This window comes from Aythya fuligula, chromosome 5 (assembly GCF_009819795.1).
Source record: "Aythya fuligula isolate bAytFul2 chromosome 5, bAytFul2.pri, whole genome shotgun sequence".
Lineage (NCBI taxonomy): Eukaryota > Metazoa > Chordata > Aves > Anseriformes > Anatidae > Aythya > Aythya fuligula.
In genome coordinates this window covers 18705489-18723280 of record NC_045563.1, presented here as the reverse complement: position 1 = coordinate 18723280, position 17792 = coordinate 18705489, and the positions used below count along the sequence as shown (strand labels likewise).

Here is a 17792-nt window from a genome sequence, read left to right as displayed (position 1 = left end):
AACTCTTCAGACTTCTTTGTTGTATGGTTAAGCTACTGACCCAGGCCGGTGGCACAGATCAGTCCTGGTGGTGGCGGTTTCGTAGGACAAACTGTAGGCTCCTGCTGTGACTGCAAAGACCAGGCACAATCTGCTGGTTCCCTTCCAGATCGTTTTGGCCTTTAGTTTCAGGAGAGAGTTTGGTGAGGAGGGAGGAAGGGAGACCCCCAAAGAGCCCCAGAAATGTGTTTAAAGCCAATTCTGCTGCTGTGCAGACTATAAAGACAGAGGATGAGATGTACCCTTCAGAGCAGTCCAGCATCAGACTAGACAAGAGGTAAGCCAATCAAGAGAGGAAATGGGATGTTACAACAGATTTATTTTTCCAAATGTGGCTTCAATTTTAGAAAGAAACCCTCTCCCCCCACCCAATGCCGTGTTTTGTTTTGTTTTTGTTTTGTTTTGTTTTGTTTTTTTTTCTTCAGGCATTTAATTTGTGTGCATTCGCTTTTCTGGTGGTGGTTTGTAAGCGACTGTCAGCCTGAGGGACCCAGTTTGGTTGGGGACATCGGGGTTATTTTTTGTTTGTCAGCTCAGTTGCCTGCCCCCTTCTTCTACGTGCGTTTTTCTGTTTAGCTTGTGCTCGATCCAAAGCTCGCTGCTGGCAGAGGGGATCTGCAGAGCCTGGCCTGAGCCAGCTCCAGCCCCAGCTCGTCCTGCAGCAGGCATCGCCCGGCCGCTGCATTTATTTCAAACTGCCTCAAATTCATGCTGAAAAACATCCCACAAAGCAACGTTAAATGACACATGCTTGTCTCAGAAAGCGGCTGCATGCAGCTCGGCGTCTCCTGTTTGTATTAATATCCAAGGGGGTGGCACCAAAAAGCCCATAACTGAGCTGTTAAATGAACGAGTGAACTATAGGAGTGAGTTTAAGGCTCCTAAATACCGAGGTTGGTAGTGAGGTTCTTCCCACCAGCACCAGGTGTTGAAGAGGGGGGTGTCTGGGGCAGGTTAAGCATCTAACCTGCATCGATAGGCAGTGGGTATGAAAGCATGGGACTAACATCTCAAACACCTTTCTTCTTATTTCTCTTTAAGGGAGAAAACAGCACCACGCACCCACATGGCACATCCTGGGGAGATACAATGTGCTTGGAAACATAATGTGTGCCCACCTGGTTTATTTAAGCAGCAATGATTTAATTGCACCAGCACCTCTAAGCCCTCGAGGGACACCTTGCTAGGGCAGAGCTCTGGTTGTACCTGGGGAGATGGGGATGTCCTTCTTCAAGGTAAGAGGTTTGTCCAGCTCTGAGCTCCAGGCCAGGCCCTGGGGGCTGCTCTCGGCCAGGGCTGGGGCCACGGCCAAATTTTGCTCCTGATTTCTTCTGGCCCCCACCAGGCAGGAGGAGGGCGTGCTGTATTTGGGAGCTGGGTGTTTCTGGACCGCTTGCTTTCCAAGGAACTTTCCATGGAAATTTAGAGGGAGGAAAAAATAAAAATAAAATTACCCTTGCTTTGGAGAAAAGCCTCCAGGACATCGTCAGGAACTTAATGTGATGAAGCAGAAACTGGAGCAGTGTCAGGCATTTAAACACCACCACAGGCTGTGCTCTGCTGTTCTGTGCAGAGCTTCAGCTGAAATTAACTGCAAAAACAATTAGATATAGATATATTTATGAATCTGATCCATACACCTCAGGCACTGGAGGAAGTCTCAGCACTACACCTCCTTCCCATCGATGCTGCCCCAAGCTTTGGCTGAACACATGCGTAGGGTGCAGGAGCAGACAGGGAAAGAGGTGTCTTTCATAGCACCAGCTGAACACGGCCCATCCAGTCCCAAATCTTCATTTTCAGACACGGATGATACCAGGACAGCCTCACACCCTCTCCCCTACCCTCATCCCATGGCACATGCCTTGCAGCCTTTACATTCAATACCCACGATAGTTTTCTTCCTATCTTCCCCGGAAAAGGCTGCTGATTTAATGCTTCCTCTTACATTTTGTTTTTCTCAGGAAGACTTCCCTCAGTACGCTGGAATAAAAATTTCAAATATATTGAGGATGATACAGGAGCTGTTGTGAACTGGGATGAATTTATCTCTTGGAGTCACTTGGCAAAAATAAATCTTTCATGTCCCTTGACAGTTGTAACTTCAATTGTAATTGTAAAATTACTGCTACTTATTGTCAAGATTATTAAGAAGGGAGAGAAACTAAACCAATCCTTATCCTCTTGCTTATAACCCCATGTCCTATTCCAAGTGAAAAAAATATAAATTTGTCTTTTTTTTTCTTCCATTTTTTCTTCTCAAGTTCAGCTTTGCTCAGATTTTCTTTCCACCCTCCCTGCAGCCCAAGTCCATCCCCTCTGGGTTGGGATGTGCTGAGAGTGCAAACAAAGCCATTTGGAGCATTTTGGGTCGAATTCCCCAGCACAGCATTTTAACAAGGGATTGTACCACTTTGCTTGTGCCCTGCTTTTAATTGTGCCAGACCCAAAGCTGAGGCTTTTGGCTACTGAGCAATGACTCAGATAGGACACAAAAAAAATAAATCTTTTCCAGCAAAGAGCACAACAGGCTCCTTTTTCTGCTGGAACAGCAGCACATGTCAATAGTGCACCAAACAGCCCCGGTATGCTCTCTTTGAACCTTATATACCCCTGCTCACCTAAAAAAAATAAAATTAAAATTAAAAAAAGAATGCTCCATGAGCATCCCTACAAGATCTTGTGCTTATTTTGTATACAAGAAAAAAGATATGTTATATGCATAAGGTAACATGAGCAGCTACAGAATTTGCTGTGTTAAACCCTATCTAGAAAAAAAAAAAAAGGAATGAATCAAGATTTTCTTTTTTAGTGACTCTTGTTTTGGCAGCATGGCCCTCTGCGCCCTCCCAGAGATGAGTGAATTTAGTAAAAGCCCATCTAGATTTTTATTTTTTTTCCCCTCTTTTCATAACAACTTCATTACTTATTTCTGCAGCTGTAAAGATGAGGCCACAAGCCAAACTTTTCAACCTTGACCGATTTATCTGACATTTCAGACTGTTTTAAAACAGCCTGGACATGCTGCTGGCTCTAACCGCCTCCAAGCTGGAAATTCCCCTCTCCTTCTGTGCCTTTCCTTGCACCCCTCATCCTGCCCCCTCCACCCCCCCAAAAAAAAAAAAAAAAAAAAAAAAAAAGAGTAATAATAAAGAAGTGGAAAAGGAGCCAAACCCTCTCCACTTGGATCAAGAAGCAATTCACCATTTCCATGGCATGTACAGCCATGTAAACCTTGCTGCTGTTGTACTTTTTTATTTTGTGCTTCTCCCTGACACTGAGCTTTTTTCACCTGGCTGGTAAAGCTTTTAGAAAAATGAAGGGAAAAAAGTTAATGATAAAAGAAAAAGAATGGAAAAAGATAACATAGACCAAGATGGTCCAGCACTATTCACCTGTGCACCTTGCCACATGGAAATGTTCCCAAAATGATGCTGATATTTGGAGTGACCAACATGGGAAACATCGAAGGAGGGACTCAAAAGCTCCCCACACCCCACTTTGCAATATTTGTGCAGAATTCATTTCCCTTTGCCTGGGAAAATGGCATGTGCTGCTCTGCTGGGAGCAGCAGACTTTACAACAAAGCCTTTGCAGCACCAAGCCCCATCTGCCTCTCTGGGGATGTAAGGAGACAACCGCTGCATCCAGCTGCAGGTACCAACATCCCCAGAGCCGCCCCGTAGGGGCAGCAGGCGCTGCTGAAATCTTTGTAATGTTTTAATTACCAGAAGTGCCAACAGAGACAGCGGGCTGAGCCTTGGGCAAACTGCTGCAAATCAAAGTTGGTTTCATGTTTTGGGAGCCCAAAACCTCATCTTAACCTAATCAAGCGCTATTGTTTTGCACGCCTGTACTGACGTGGAAACAAATTACGTTTCCCCCCCTCTCGCAAAGGTTTTTCTTTTCCCAGCAGCTGGTGCTGGGCTCTGTGAGACCAGCAGTAACCTGACACGGAGCTTGATTCCTGACAAACACGGATTGCCAACAGCCAAAACCTCAGCGCTGTAAAACCGCTGCTGAGCTCCGAGGCAGAGCTGAAAACCCCGCGGCTGCAGGAAGGCTGCTGAAGCCGAGCAGGGGGCTCGCTCCTCACTGTGGGCAGCCCACTTGGTGGCCCCAATGCCTGCCCCCACTGTCACCATCACCATCTCCTTCCCCACCACCCTGCAGCCAAAATCCAGCCCGCGGGACACCAAGCAGCAGATGCCTGTCAGGATGCACTCCCTGCAGCTCCCTGCTCCGTCCCTGTTCGTCCCCTCTTCCCTCTTCAGCACTCCGGGCAGAATCACTTGGCAGCATGTATAAATCGGGATGTGCAAGAAAACTGATGTATCTTTATATGACAGTAATCATTTTGGGCTTTTCAGAGGCGTTCCCATTGAACTGTTTGGCTGTGGCTTTCAGGGTGGCAGCGGAGAAGGGGACGGAGGATTTGGGGCAGCACAGCACACCCGAAACACGGCCGTGCACCCCACGTCCCGGCTGACCTCACCTCTGCCATCCAAGTGCCACTGGGGACGCAGTGATGGTACAGCATATAGCACTCCCCCATGTTAAATCTCACCTCCTGTGGCTCCCCAAATCCCTCCTCCCCTCACATCTCAACCCCACTGCCCCCCGGGGGGGGGGTCTCCGCTCTCCCTCCTCGCCCCCCAACCACGCAGCTCCCCAAAACCCCATCTGCGTGCGCCCCATCGGGGCGGCTCCGCCTGTTCCACCCCCCTTCTCCATGCTCGGCAGCGGCCTCCCCGGGGGAGGGAAGAGGCTCGGCCCCCTCGGAGGCGGCCATAAAGCGGCGCCGAGCCCCGACCCTGCTGCAGAGCAGCTGCAGCCATGGGAGCGATGATGGGGGGCCCCGATGGGGCGGCCGCGGGGTCGCTGCTGCTGCTGCTGCTGCTGGTCCTGCTCGGTGCCCTCCTGCTGCTGGCCGGGACCCACCGCCGAGCATCTCGGGGGGCTGTGGGGAGCAAGAGCCCACCAGGACCCTTTGCGTGGCCACTGGTGGGCAACGTCCTGCAGCTTGGCCGCTTGCCCCACTTGGCCTTTGCCCGCCTGGCACGCCGCTACGGGGCCGTCTTCCAGCTGCAGCTGGGTGGCCGGCGGGTGGTGGTGCTGAACGGCGAGGCGGCCATCCGGCAGGCACTGGTGGGGCTGGGGGCTCACTTCGCTGGCCGGCCTGACTTCCCTTCCTTCGGGCTGGTGTCCGGAGGGCGCAGTGTGGCTTTTGGGGCATGCTCGCCCCAGTGGAGGGCGCGCCGGCGACTGGCCCACACGGCTCTCCGCGCCCGCTCGACGGCAGCTGAGGTGGAGCAGCACGTGGCGGCCGAGGCGGGGGACCTGGTGCGGCTCTTCCTGAGGCGCAGCCAGGACGGAGCCTACTTCCAGCCCTGCCCGCTCCTGGTGGTGGCCAACGCCAACGTCCTCTGCGCCCTCTGCTTCGGCCGCCGCTACGGCCACGCTGATGAGGAGTTCGCCGCGTTGCTGGGCCGCAACGACCGCTTCGGGCAGACGGTGGGGGCGGGCAGCCTGGTGGACGTGCTGCCCTGGCTCCTGTGGTTCCCCAACCCCGTTCGCCGTGTCTACCGCGACTTCCAGGCCCTCACCCAGGAGCTGCATGGCTTTGTGCGGGCCAAGGTGGCGCAGCACCGCCAGACCTTCGACCCGCGCATCATGCGTGATGTGAGCGATGTCATGATTGCCACTGTGGAGCGTGGCAGCATGTCCCCCCATGGGCTGGGGCCTGAGGATGTGGAGAGCGCCATGACCGATATCTTTGGTGCAGGGCAGGACACCACGTCCACTGCACTCTCGTGGGTTCTCCTGCTGCTGCTGAAGCACCCACAGCTCCAGCAGGACCTTCAGGCCGAGCTGGACCGGGTGGTGGGACGTGGCCGGCTGCCCACAGCTGAGGACCGGCCCCACCTGCCTCTTCTGGAGGCCTTCATCTACGAAACGCTGCGCTACAGCAGCTTCGTGCCCATCACCATCCCGCACGCCACCACAGCAGATGTGGAGCTGGAGGGCTACCACATCCCCAAGGACACCGTGGTCTTCGTCAACCAATGGTCAGTCAACCACGACAGCAGCAAGTGGCCTGAGCCCCAGCGCTTCGACCCCACGCGATTCCTGGACGAGCAGCAGTGCCTGGACCGTGACCGGGCCAGCAGCGTCATGATCTTCTCAACCGGCCAGCGGCGCTGCATCGGTGACCAGCTCTCCAAGCTCCAGCTCTTCCTCTTCACCGCCATCCTCCTCCACCAGTGCTCCTTCCATGCCAACCCGGTGGAGAAGCTCACCATGGAGTGCATCCACGGGCTGGCGCTGAGGCCACTGCCCTTCACTGTCACTGCGCGGCCGAGGCTCCCCATGCTCATCCAGCCCTGAGCACCGCACCCGCCTGGCTTGGGGACAGGAATGGGCAGCGCCAGGGTGGCAGGGGACACCCTGCCTTGCACGCTGGTGGCTCTTGCCGCTGCAGAGGGTCAACGGCAGCGAGTCACCACAGCAATAAATGCCTTTGACATGGGACCTGTCTCTGCTCATTTTCTTTGTGGGGTGGCTGGAAGCACCACTCGTACCCAAGCCCTTGTCCTGCATCCTCCTGAGCTATCCAACCCTAAAACAGGTCAAAACTGCAGGGTCTGCCTCCCTCCCAGTTGCCCCAGGGTACAGCTAGAAGTGATCTGCTCTGCCTATGGCAGGAGTGGGACATTTGGAGTAGGTGCACCTTGTAACTTGGGGAAAGCCAGGTGGGAGCTAAGGGAGGCAGGGGTGGGTCTTGTCTCCAGGGCCTGACAAGAGTTTAAGGACCTAGTTTTAAGAGCTTGTCCTGGTGCACAGCCCCATCAGTTGGACCTCAAGAGCACATCCTGCCCCGATTTAGGTGTGCAAGGAAGTAGGGACAGGTTTTGGGGGGGCTAACTCACCCCCCATCCTGAATTCTACTAGTGGTTTGAAGCAGATGAGCAGCTCCAACCTAAGTTAGCAGAGCTGGGTTTGTAATAGGGATGTGTATGACGCTCAAAAGGGCAGGCAGAAACTCCACACAAGCCAACGCCATGCTTCTCTCAGTTCCACCAGACTGCGGCCAAACCAGGACCCTTCAGAGGATGGGACAACTCATCTCCTAATGACAATAATTTACCAATAGGGACTTCATCCTCCTTTAGAGACTTTAGCAAAGACGTGATTTAATTATCCGGGGTGGGGGAACAACGCAATTTTCCACTTGCCAAAATTGCAGCAGGATGGAGAGATGGGGAAGGTCCTCCTGCCCAGATGCTTGAAGCTGTGTCCAGCCCAGGTTTGAGCATCTCCAAGGACGGAGACTCTACAACCCCTCTGGGCAGCCCATGCTGGCATTTGCGCTCCCCATGAAAACGCTGCTCCCAAAACCATGTTGGGATTTCCCAGCGCTGCCGCCAGGAGATATTCATTTTGGTGAGCATGAAACGAGACGGCGGCCAGCAGCAGCTTCATAATACCAAGTTTTAAAAGCAAGATCAGGTTTTCTCTTCTGACACATCTGTGAAAACATCTCTTGGGATGTTGCAAGATAAAAAAACCCACAATGGTTATCTCAGCACCACCTGTTGCCAGTTTTACCACAGGTGGGCGTCTTCAGCTTTTATGGTCCAGATGGGAACCCTTTGCCCAGGAGCAGCATCCTCTGGAGATTCTGGCTCCTGCCTCCTTTAGCAATGCTCAGCCTTCCCTCCTGGGATCACAGGCTGGATATTTATTAATTTTATGGAAAAATTGAAAGAGATGAATGAACATGACATGTCACAGCCATGAGATGAGATTTGTGGCCTTATGGCTCTGCATAAACCCATCGGCATGTTGGCTGTGTCTTGCTTCCCCTTCTTGGCCCCAACACAAAGAAGGCGAGGACGTTACTACTCATTGGAAATCCTAAAGCTGTAAGATGGAGAAGGTGGGGAGAACGTGCTGGTAATATTGCTAATTTTCTCCTTGCCCCGATATTACTCCCTATGTTGCCAACCCAGAGCCCAACATGGGAGCACGGCACTTACATCCCCATCCCCTTTATCATTAGAACTGAACAACCCAGTACTCGTTACCCAACGATGGCTGAGGAGGAGAAAAACGCTCTCGGCTGAAGCCAAGAGTATCATTGCTCGTCTCCACGTTTCGCAGAGCCCAGCGATGCAGCAAAGGCAGAGCCATGTCAAGCTTTTCTCCTAGCTCCAGTCCCTACCCCTAAATCATTTAAAATTGGAGCTCTTCAAACCCGAATTGTGGCGATTGAGGCGTCCAGGTTTGACACGGCGCAGAAATCCTCCTGGACCGCTGGCTCGCGGCAGCGCTGTGCAAAGCGTGCGGCTGGAGCTCCTCTTTCCGCGGGGGGAGGAATCTGCTTACGACACTTACGCAAAGGATTTTGCAATGCTTTGACCACCTCATTTCTCAAGCTTAGGGAGAGATTTTGCCAGGAAATATTATTTTTTTTTAATGGGAGCAGGATGCTGGGAAATGCGTTGTATATTTAGAGTCCCCTGCGTCCAAATCCATTCCCGCTCGCCATCCAAGATTACAGCCGTCTTTGCACGCAGGCAGGTGCTGCACAGCTTCCACTGGAGCTTCTGAGCCACTGAAATGCTGGAATATGATCTCTATTATTTAGCAAAAGACACACAAGAGACCCCGTTGCAGAACTAAGCCTTTTACTAAGAAGAAAAGCAATCAGCGAATTATTAATCTTTCCTTCAAAACAATTCACTGCAGGTATGTAAGCAACCCAGAGCCTCTTCTGCTTTTCATAAACAATTTGATTATTAAAACCTTATCCAAAAGGCCTTTAACTTCTTCATCAGTCAAGCTGACATCTGCCCAGTAAATAAGAAGCTGACCTTTGTTATGGGATCCATTTATAATGGCAGGGACTCTCCATAGAGAGGGAACAATCCTGCATTATCTTGTCTTCCTTCGTGGTCTTGAGCCCCTCTCACATTTTTATTTGGGAAAAGCAAAAATTGTCTTGGGAAATCAAAAAATAATACACTAAGAGAACTAAATCTCTAGCTACTGAAGTTGTTGAGATCATGCCTGCGTGCTTAACTGAGACTGCAACACCTGTCTGTATGTGCAAAGCCTGAAACAGTAACTCATAAGCATCACAGGTCTATACCAAGCAGTAATTGTGTTCAGACCTCCTCCTCCTCCACCCCAATTTTAATCTTGATTTCCCTTCACGCTAAAAACACTCCCCTACAGCTTATTCATTTTAATTCCCAGAAGACTCTGGAATGAGCTTATGCTAAATGACTTGGAGTAAAATAGTGACTGCTTATTTGTATCAACCCAGTGGTTTGCCATGCAGCACTAAGAATTGCTGTAAAAACAAGATAGAAAGCCTACTGCAGTCCTCCCACTTTGGGTTCTTTCTCAAACCAAGCAGGATCTCAGCAGGTCAGGTTTTGCCAGGGTATTTCCAAGGAACTACGGATGTCACTGAACCAAAGAAATCTGGATTTAGCAGAAATCTCAAAGCCAGGTTGGGGGTCAGAAGGACCATCCCCTTCCTAGTAGGAAGCAGTGCTGACATTTCTACTCCAGTACTGAGTCAGAAGATTCCCAGAACATTGGAGAGGTGGTCACAGCTCTGGTATGCTCTTTTCATTGGAAACCGGCTTCATAACTGACTTCGTCTACTTTCAAATCCCTTTCTGAACAGGCTACGCTGGCCCAAGCCAAGGGCAATGCTGACCTCCTCTCTGTGATGTTTAAGTTGCTTAAAAACATTTTCCCAGCTGCATCCTCCTGCCCATGTCCATTCACTCCCTTGATCACTAAGGTAACATGGGAGTACTGCAAACTGTTACTTTAAAAGTCATTCAGAAACTTCTGCTGGCCCGAGAGTCACAGAGATTTCTGGTGACCAACAGGGTACCTACAAGTCCTTCCCTGACCTGGTGTCCGCAGTATCACACCTGCCTTGGGGCTAAGCCAAAGACTTGCCTGTGGCACAGGTCTCATCCTGCCCAGCCCTGCTCTCTGCTTCTGGGGGGTTTCTTCTCTGCAAAGCAGCAGGTGTTGGCAGATTGTCCTCTGTTTATCAGCTCCAGATCATTTTCTTAGGCAAGCCTAAGTTCTCTGTAAGGTGGCCTAGCACACCAGAGAAAATGCCCCAGTTTCACCTTGAGGAGGAAATAAAAGGGAAGAGATTACAGAGAAGTTGCGCACTGATTCTGCACCTTGGAGAGACAAAGCTGCCTATGTGGTGCTTGCTGGTGCTCAGAAGGGCTTCTTCTGGGAAGGATTTCATCCCTGCCTGTGACTGCGGGCAGCTCCCATGTCCTTCCCCTAGGGATGGGCTGTGGCTAATGTGTGGGTAATTTAACACAACCAAAAACACTTTTATGTATCCCCCAGACAGCCCAAACTTTGTTTCCCACTGTACTTACTCCTTTGCACAACCACCATATCTTAACTCCTCAACTAAGCACATTGTAAGGACAGCTGAAGCACAAGTTGTGTTGTTATTTACTCCATTCCGCAAAGTAAATTGGAGCACAACGAGGTAAAAAGTGCCAGGCGGTCTGAAACACCCCAAACGAATGCTAAGCACATCTTGCAAGCCCCTTGCTTATGTCTCCTGTCGGGAGAAGACAGAAGATGGCCTTTCGGGTCATGAAGGCTGAGCACAGAATCCTTACACCCTGTCACAACGTACGTTTATTTAAGAACGACTTCACCTGGAGTACATCATTTACCACAGTGTGTGGCTGCATTACTTTGGTGCATTTAAAAAACGTAAGCAGGAGTCACTGTATGTATGTACAAAATGTGCTACAGGTGTAACCCACATTATTTTATATATATTATATATAAACAGCAGTATATAAACAACAATGTTACATGTCACTCTCCCATAATTTCCTGCTGCATTTGGCACACCCACCATGCACACAGATACTGTGATATTATATAGAAGACTTCCTCTTGGCTGTTGGGGTTCTTCACCTTTGTAAGTAACAACGTAAAAAGCAAGACAGCAACACAGGTAACTTTACACGGGTTTGTTTCCTCCTGATTTATAAATACTTTATTTCCAACAGAGCAGCACAGTGAGGATAAATTAGTTAAATAGCTTCATTTATTCTTTAGTATTGTAATTGAACCACAGGTAGGTATATTTTCAAGGAAGGCAAGACTAGCTCCAAGAAACTTGCCCTGCAATAAGTCTAGAAGAACATCTGGAGTCTCTCTACCCAATTTGCACTAGGCAAACCCAACTGGTGGTCCCAGAATGTATTCAGTGCAGGCATCGTCAAGAAATTCACATTGTGCTCTGGGATTAGTCTGCAAAGCATGTGCAAAATTGACAAAGTGACAATTTCTGTGTTGTCCGAAAGCTACTGAAGCGCCTTCCCCTTGCGAACAGGAGAACAGCTTCCCTCACTGCCATCCTTGCCAATATACGACATAGCACAAGCCTAACAGAGGACTGCAAATTCTATTGCTAAAAGAATTCAAAAAACCCCAAGCATTGCTGAGTGGGAAACATTTTAGTTACATGACCTTGTCTTATCCCCACATCAACCACGTTATGCTATTAGAATTAAATTACGTTAATTAGTCACATTCTTCTCGTTCATAACAAGCCACGAAAAGGGAAAACCAAAAAGAAAAAGGTTCATTTGACTGTGTCATAACTTCCTGCAGATCAGACTGAAAACAGCAAAAGGCAGCTTTTATCTGCACTTGAAAGGATCTGTGAGCTCTGTCGTCTTTCATCATAGCCTTGGATGCATAAATTAGGTTCCAGCTGATGTAGCAGACTAAAAAAAACATATAATGGTACACACTAAACTCCACCCCAGCTATTAAGCAGGAGTCGTGCCTCCAGAGGAAATCTTTCCTGTATGAAAACCAGAACAGATCTCTAAACTTCAGAAAGCCCAAGAAAGGGACAAGACCACACACAAAAGACAGAGGGAAGCAAAATGCCAGAGCCTGTTTTTAAGCCAAAACTTTTCAAGCCAAAAGCAGGCAATCAAATGCATGGAAAGCTTAAACAGAAGGTCCGAAATAGAAGAAATGAGATCTGAAAGGTTGTACTCATGTAAAATCATCCAAAAATTGTCCGAAATAGAAGAAATGAGATCTGAAAGGTTGTACTCATGTAAAATCATCCAAAAATTAACACCAACTGAGAAGAATTAACATAATTTAATTACCACCTTTTCCTCTGAGGAAGCAGGTTATTTTTACTCAAAGACAGAAAAGGTTCTGGTCACAGCCCAATGAGCCCTACACAATTACACCAAATATTTTCTCTCCCCGAGAAGAAAATTATTTCAGCTTCTATCAGGAAGAAAAACAAGCCTTTGGTATTAGTTTCTGAACGTGCTTTGTTTTGACTGTAACCCAAAGCTCTGTTTTTACAGCACTCTTTCTTGCAGGCCTTCAACAGAGGCTGCTTGGCTGAAGGTGTGCTTCCACCCAGTAAGGCACCCTGAAAACTAACTAATATCTCTCCTCATCCATGCTCTTTTTAAAGCTAAGGGGACTGACTAATGCCATCACCTACATAAATGAGATCCATCCATATCAAATACTCAAATCTAAACCAGTGCAGGATCTGAAGCATGAAAGGAAAAAACAAATCAGCATTTCTTCCCCAAGCCTACAATTGCTTGTTGTTTGGAAACAGACATTAAAAATAAATAAATATACATATACATATATGTATTCTTTTTAAAAAAGGGAGGATTTAAATCTTTGGAAACAAAGTGAAAGCTATCTCCAGAAAATACGTAATTCAAAAGATGCTGCTAGCAGTTTAACTCATCAAAATACAAGTAGGTGAAGGCTTGAAAGTAAATAAGGAAAGCTATGGACTTTTGGCATTAAAAATATTTCCTTTTCACACTCTTCCTACTACATACACCGAAAACATTTACTTTTAGAAGGCAGCAATGTTTAAGCAACACGCCAATTAATAAACATGTCTGATTAACATCACTCCAGGACTTGCTGGCAGGGAAAGGCCATACGAGCACACCTAATAGCATGGCTGTTTTCAGAGCTGTTGTTTTTTCTCCCCAGCAAAAAAACAAACCAAACTACATGAAAGAAGCAAGTTGCTGATCATCATCTTTCAGACATCACTGTTGAGTATTTCCCAGCTTGGTTTAAGCAACCAAAACAAAAACAGCTTACAAGCTCATGCAAATATTTAAGACTGGGTGTTTGGAGGGGAAAAAAATAAGGTCGTGCACTGGGAAATACTCAAAACGAGACAGATTCCCATAAATTAAAAAAGGCAGCCTGATCATGCTGCTGAAGAACTGAAAAGAAGAACATACATTAATGAAAAGAACATACATTAAGCAAAGCAAAGTCCTGTAATTAAGGGTCAGGTACCCACCCATCACAAGGGGAGCTCTGCACAAAGATACAGGGCTCAAATTTGGCTTGTTAGAGTTCAGTTCTCCATTTATAAGTACCAGTTCATACAGCTCCAAGCAAATAAAGCTAATTGCACCCTTGCCTGGATCTTTTAAGATGAGCACATCCTCAGAATTTCAGAGAGTTTAATTTGGACCAAAATAGAAATAGTTAAGAAGTGTAGAGTCTATAAACTTGGGAAGTTTGTGAGCTCGTGCCTACTGTGCATTTCCCTCTCAACATTATTTTCACAAAATAAAAGAACCATCTGTTTAATACACACGTGCAAGGGACTAAGAAGGTGATGAAGGAGTGATTTACTCACATTTTTTTTACTCTGCGCTTCACAAACATTGTACAACACGACAGTGTGTAACAAACATTTAAAAAACCAGAAGTGTCCATTTAGCTGCTAGCTAAAATTTAAAGGGACAAAGAAAGCCTTTCTAAATTCTTTGGGCAATTTTTGAAATTGGTTTTTCTTCAGCATTTTTGTCAGCATACAGCACAGTTCACCTTCTCCATTTGGTACTCAGCAGCTGTCAGAGAAAAGGTGAGCTGCCAGCTTCATTTTCTCAGTGCCAGTGCAATAGTCACCAAGAACTGGCAGAGGTACATGCTAGCAAGGTGTCAGCTCTGCCACAGAATATTCCTGTTCTGATAACGAGTGTTTCATCGTTAAATAACTGCTTTTAAATAGCTGTGAAGTTGTTACATCTAAACAACAGCAGCATAGTTTAGAGGGACACACAAGGTTTTCACTCTCATGTGAGTGATGTCAGTGGGAGAGAGTCCAGCAGTTTAAAATCTTATTACTCACTCCCCTGATGAAAGCAATGCACCTGTTAGAAGTACGTTCTTCTTGTGAAGGACATCATCTTGGTCCCTTGGTATTTACTCACTGCAGTGAGTGGTGCTGATTTCTCCTCAACAGAAATCCAGTATAGGTAGTTTAGGCATAATTGGAAAGGACCAACAGGAATGTGTTTTGGACATGGTCAGTTTTTTCAAAGCAAGGACAAAAGGACTGACAACTCACTTATTTTAAGTCCTTTTTTTGTAGTGGCCTTTTCTTAAGTCATAGCGTCAGTGTCCACTTGAACCAACAGGCTGCGGGAAGTGAGGACACCCCACAGCCTCCAGTGCATCAAGTTGATAAAAATCAGTGCTACACTGCCCACTGAGCACAAGGGCTCTCAAATTTATACACGCAGCACAGTGATACAAAGACATAACCAGTTATTTAAACTGATTAAATTAAAATATTTTACAAAGCAAATGAGAAAATAGTTAATGAGAAAAAAAAATTATATCTGCTGAAGACTTCCCCAGAGAGAGAGTTTATCAGTAAGCAGACCTGAAATTCAGGTATTTCACACCCACACACACATATATACACATGTGTGTGTCTATATACTCACACATGTACATATCTATTTTTAGGGATTTGACTTTTTTTTTTTAGGAATTTTAAAATCAAAACATACGCAGTGCTGTAAGTAGGAAAATCATACAAAATTTTCTCATTAAATCCCACAGAGATCTTTTCCTGGAAATGCTGATGAGACGGCTGAGTGTTTATTCCTGTAAACTCCTGCGGCTTATCCATGAAGTGCAATCAAACTTGTCAGGATCGTGAAACCCCCTTAACTGGAAATTAATTGTCTGTGCAGTATCAAGCAGAACAAGCTCTTCTGTTCTTATTCTTCCCAGATTGACCGCATCTCCTCAAGTTCTCTCTCACTTTCTGCATCCTGGAAACGCAGCAAAAGAAGGGACTCATACACAGGTTAATTGAGACAGTTAAAAAATAAAACCTCCCTTTTCTTCTACAACCCCACACCAGGTTTTAAGTATTAATCCCATAGCAGCCTCACATTTTTCCTGCTAATGCTTTTATTTTCATATTTCTCTCTTATTAAAGTCTTCCAAGTCTGAGAGTTTCTCGTATGTTTGCTTTTGAGAGATGAGAACTGGAAACCAGAACAGCAGAAATCAGACCTTTGCTCCCTCACCGACTTTCCTGCTCTAGACCAGTGCCTTTGTTTTTCCTTTGCAATGTGATGGAAGTTATTTGATTGCCTCTTTGGGATGAGAGGAGCTAACATTTGCAAAGACTCGACCAGCCAAAGCCACTTCCTTACTAGACTCCCGCTTTTAATTTCGGATCAGAAAAGACAGTTAACTATTCCTGACTTTTCTGCCCATGGATCTTGGCTGGCCAATCCTGAAAATCGCAGTGCTTCTCTGGTTAAATTCTTATGCCTCCAATACAAAAAGAGAGAAAAAAAAAAACAACACTCTATCAGATATACCAGCCTAACTCTGTCTATAGAGATTTCTAAGCAGTGGATGGTGAGGAAGTGCCTCGTCTGGCAGAGCTAGGATATTTCCTTCTGCAAGAAGGGGATTTTTCTGCTTGATGCCCTGGTTTCCCCAGATCCATACAGAAGCCAAGTGGCTTATGCAGTACTGGATGGTGCCCTGCAGGTGGTAGCACAGGCAAGTCAGCATTGCTGGATGGTGGGCCAAGACTTCTTGCCCTTGAGTTTGAAACTCAGCAGAATACTTTTGCTACAGCAACCCAAAGAATAATGATGGCCTTAAAAACAGGGTGCCTGGAAAATCCTGCCAATCTGTATAATTCTGCCTTACATCCAGAGTGATTATTTCATCAGACAAAGGCTGAAGGTGTAAGATCTGGGAGACCTTGTTCACTTCACTGCATTCTTCATGACAATGCAAAGAACATCAGATTGATATTAAAAGCTGCTGTGCCTTTATTCAATTTATGACTGGCTGTAATTTGATGGCATCTTCTACACAGCTTCTGCTTAACAGAAAAAGTGCAAAAGAAAAGTAAAGTGGAAAAGAGCTCCCAGATGGGAGACACTGCCACATGGCAGTTTCTAAAACAGTATGGGTTTGCTCTCAGAACTCTGTAAAATTAAGTGATACAAGAGCTGAAATAACATAGATATTAAAAAAAAAAAAAAGAAAAAAAAAAGTGCTGTGCAGCACACACAAACTTCTGAATGGCTCTGCACAACGAGATCTAGTTTGGGAGAGCCTGGGAGCTAACTTGGCACCAAGAGTTCAATCTAGGCTGCTCCCAAAGCCACAGAGGTAAGTAGAAATAATACAGAGCTCCAGTGCCAGGACAACCACTCAGCTTAAGTGTCCCCAACTGAACTGAGTTGGCTAGGAGAGACAGTGCCCAAACCAATAAACCTTCCCCAGCCTTGGTGCACTGGGAAGTGTACTGCAGTTGCTCTGTGGTTTTGCAGATATTCCAGTTGACCAGCTGCAGTTCCACAGACCTGCTAAATATGTGCAGGGCATTCAAATGTGTCTGCAGCCTAATCCTGGAAGTAACAGAGCATTTGTATGGTGTTGTGCTGGAATTCTAAGCCCCTCCTGGACACACTCTCAGCTTCTTAATATTTTTCATTATGTTGCTGAATTGCTTTAGGCATTCTCATAGCAGGTCCCAAGGAAGGAAAGGAATCTACGCCAAGGAGCAAACTACTATAAAGCCTGTGCTTGCAAGCTAGAACATCTTTTATAAAACAATTTTATCTCTGCAAACAGAAGTAGCTCACCATCAGTGTGTGATTATTGATTTTTTTCCCCCAAAATAAATACCTTAAATTCCATCTGTAAGTCCCTTTTTAGTGAAGCAGACTCCCACCACCCATGAATACAATGTGGTTATAACTCTTTTAAGCATGCAAGAAAATTAACCATTTTCTAAGAGCAGATAGGAAGCATGAGGAGGAGAAATTTTAGCTTTCATTTAAAGCAACAGATAGGAACTACTAAACAACTGGGGTATAAAAATGTTTACAACCCTCAGTTCTTTAAATCTAATTCAGAGATAGTCTAAAATATTCTGATAAGATCTTAAAATCGTGAAATCTTTAACTGAAATAATTCAGTTAACCTTTAGTATTTAACACATTAATGTAATTGCATCTTATATAATGTTGAATGGCCTAGTGAATACATGCAAAATCAGATTTCCAGAGAAACCATCAACCTTAAATTATATGACTGAGATTTAAAAAAATTTCCCAATTATGTGGCTTTTGCCACGTAATAAATATGTAGAGGATTTTACATAATCTTACTTGATTTGATGGGTCAAACACATACAATGTAAGATTAATTTTGGTTTCTTTCCTTTCTTGGAAAATAATCCTATTCCAGTGTCACTAAGAAAAATAGCAAAGACTGCTACCTCTTTTGTATTAGCTGGCAGTTCTGATGCAAGATTTGTCCAGAGAAGAGCTGCAGAATTGTTCCCCAGGTCCTTGTAACACTGTGAAGAAAAA

General features: G+C 46.4%; 2 protein-coding genes across 2 annotated transcripts in view; one reads left to right on the top strand and one right to left on the bottom strand.

Moving 5' to 3' along the window:
• The first annotated feature begins 4875 nt into the window (after window positions 1-4875).
• Window positions 4876-6456, top strand: LOC116490127 (cytochrome P450 1B1-like). The gene has a single exon (XM_032189060.1). It carries the CDS (start codon window positions 4876-4878, stop codon window positions 6424-6426), a length of 1551 nt encoding a protein of 516 aa, XP_032044951.1. The 3' UTR covers window positions 6427-6456.
• A 5699-nt stretch (window positions 6457-12155) lies between these two features.
• The window catches only part of RMDN3 (regulator of microtubule dynamics 3), a 40052-nt gene continuing 34415 nt past the window's right edge, over window positions 12156-17792 (bottom strand). The window contains exons 11-12 of the mRNA XM_032187720.1: window positions 17699-17779; window positions 12156-15212 (exon numbers count right to left, since the gene is read on the bottom strand). Of these exons, the coding sequence (XP_032043611.1) occupies window positions 15159-15212; window positions 17699-17779 (135 nt within the window). The 3' untranslated portion in view covers window positions 12156-15158. The remainder of the gene's footprint in view (window positions 15213-17698; window positions 17780-17792) is intronic.

What these genes read in the sequence shown, in the direction of transcription:
- LOC116490127 (XM_032189060.1), top strand. Translation starts at nt 4,876, where the DNA reads ATGGGAGCGATGATGGGGGGCCCCGATGGGGCGGCCGCGGGGTCGCTG.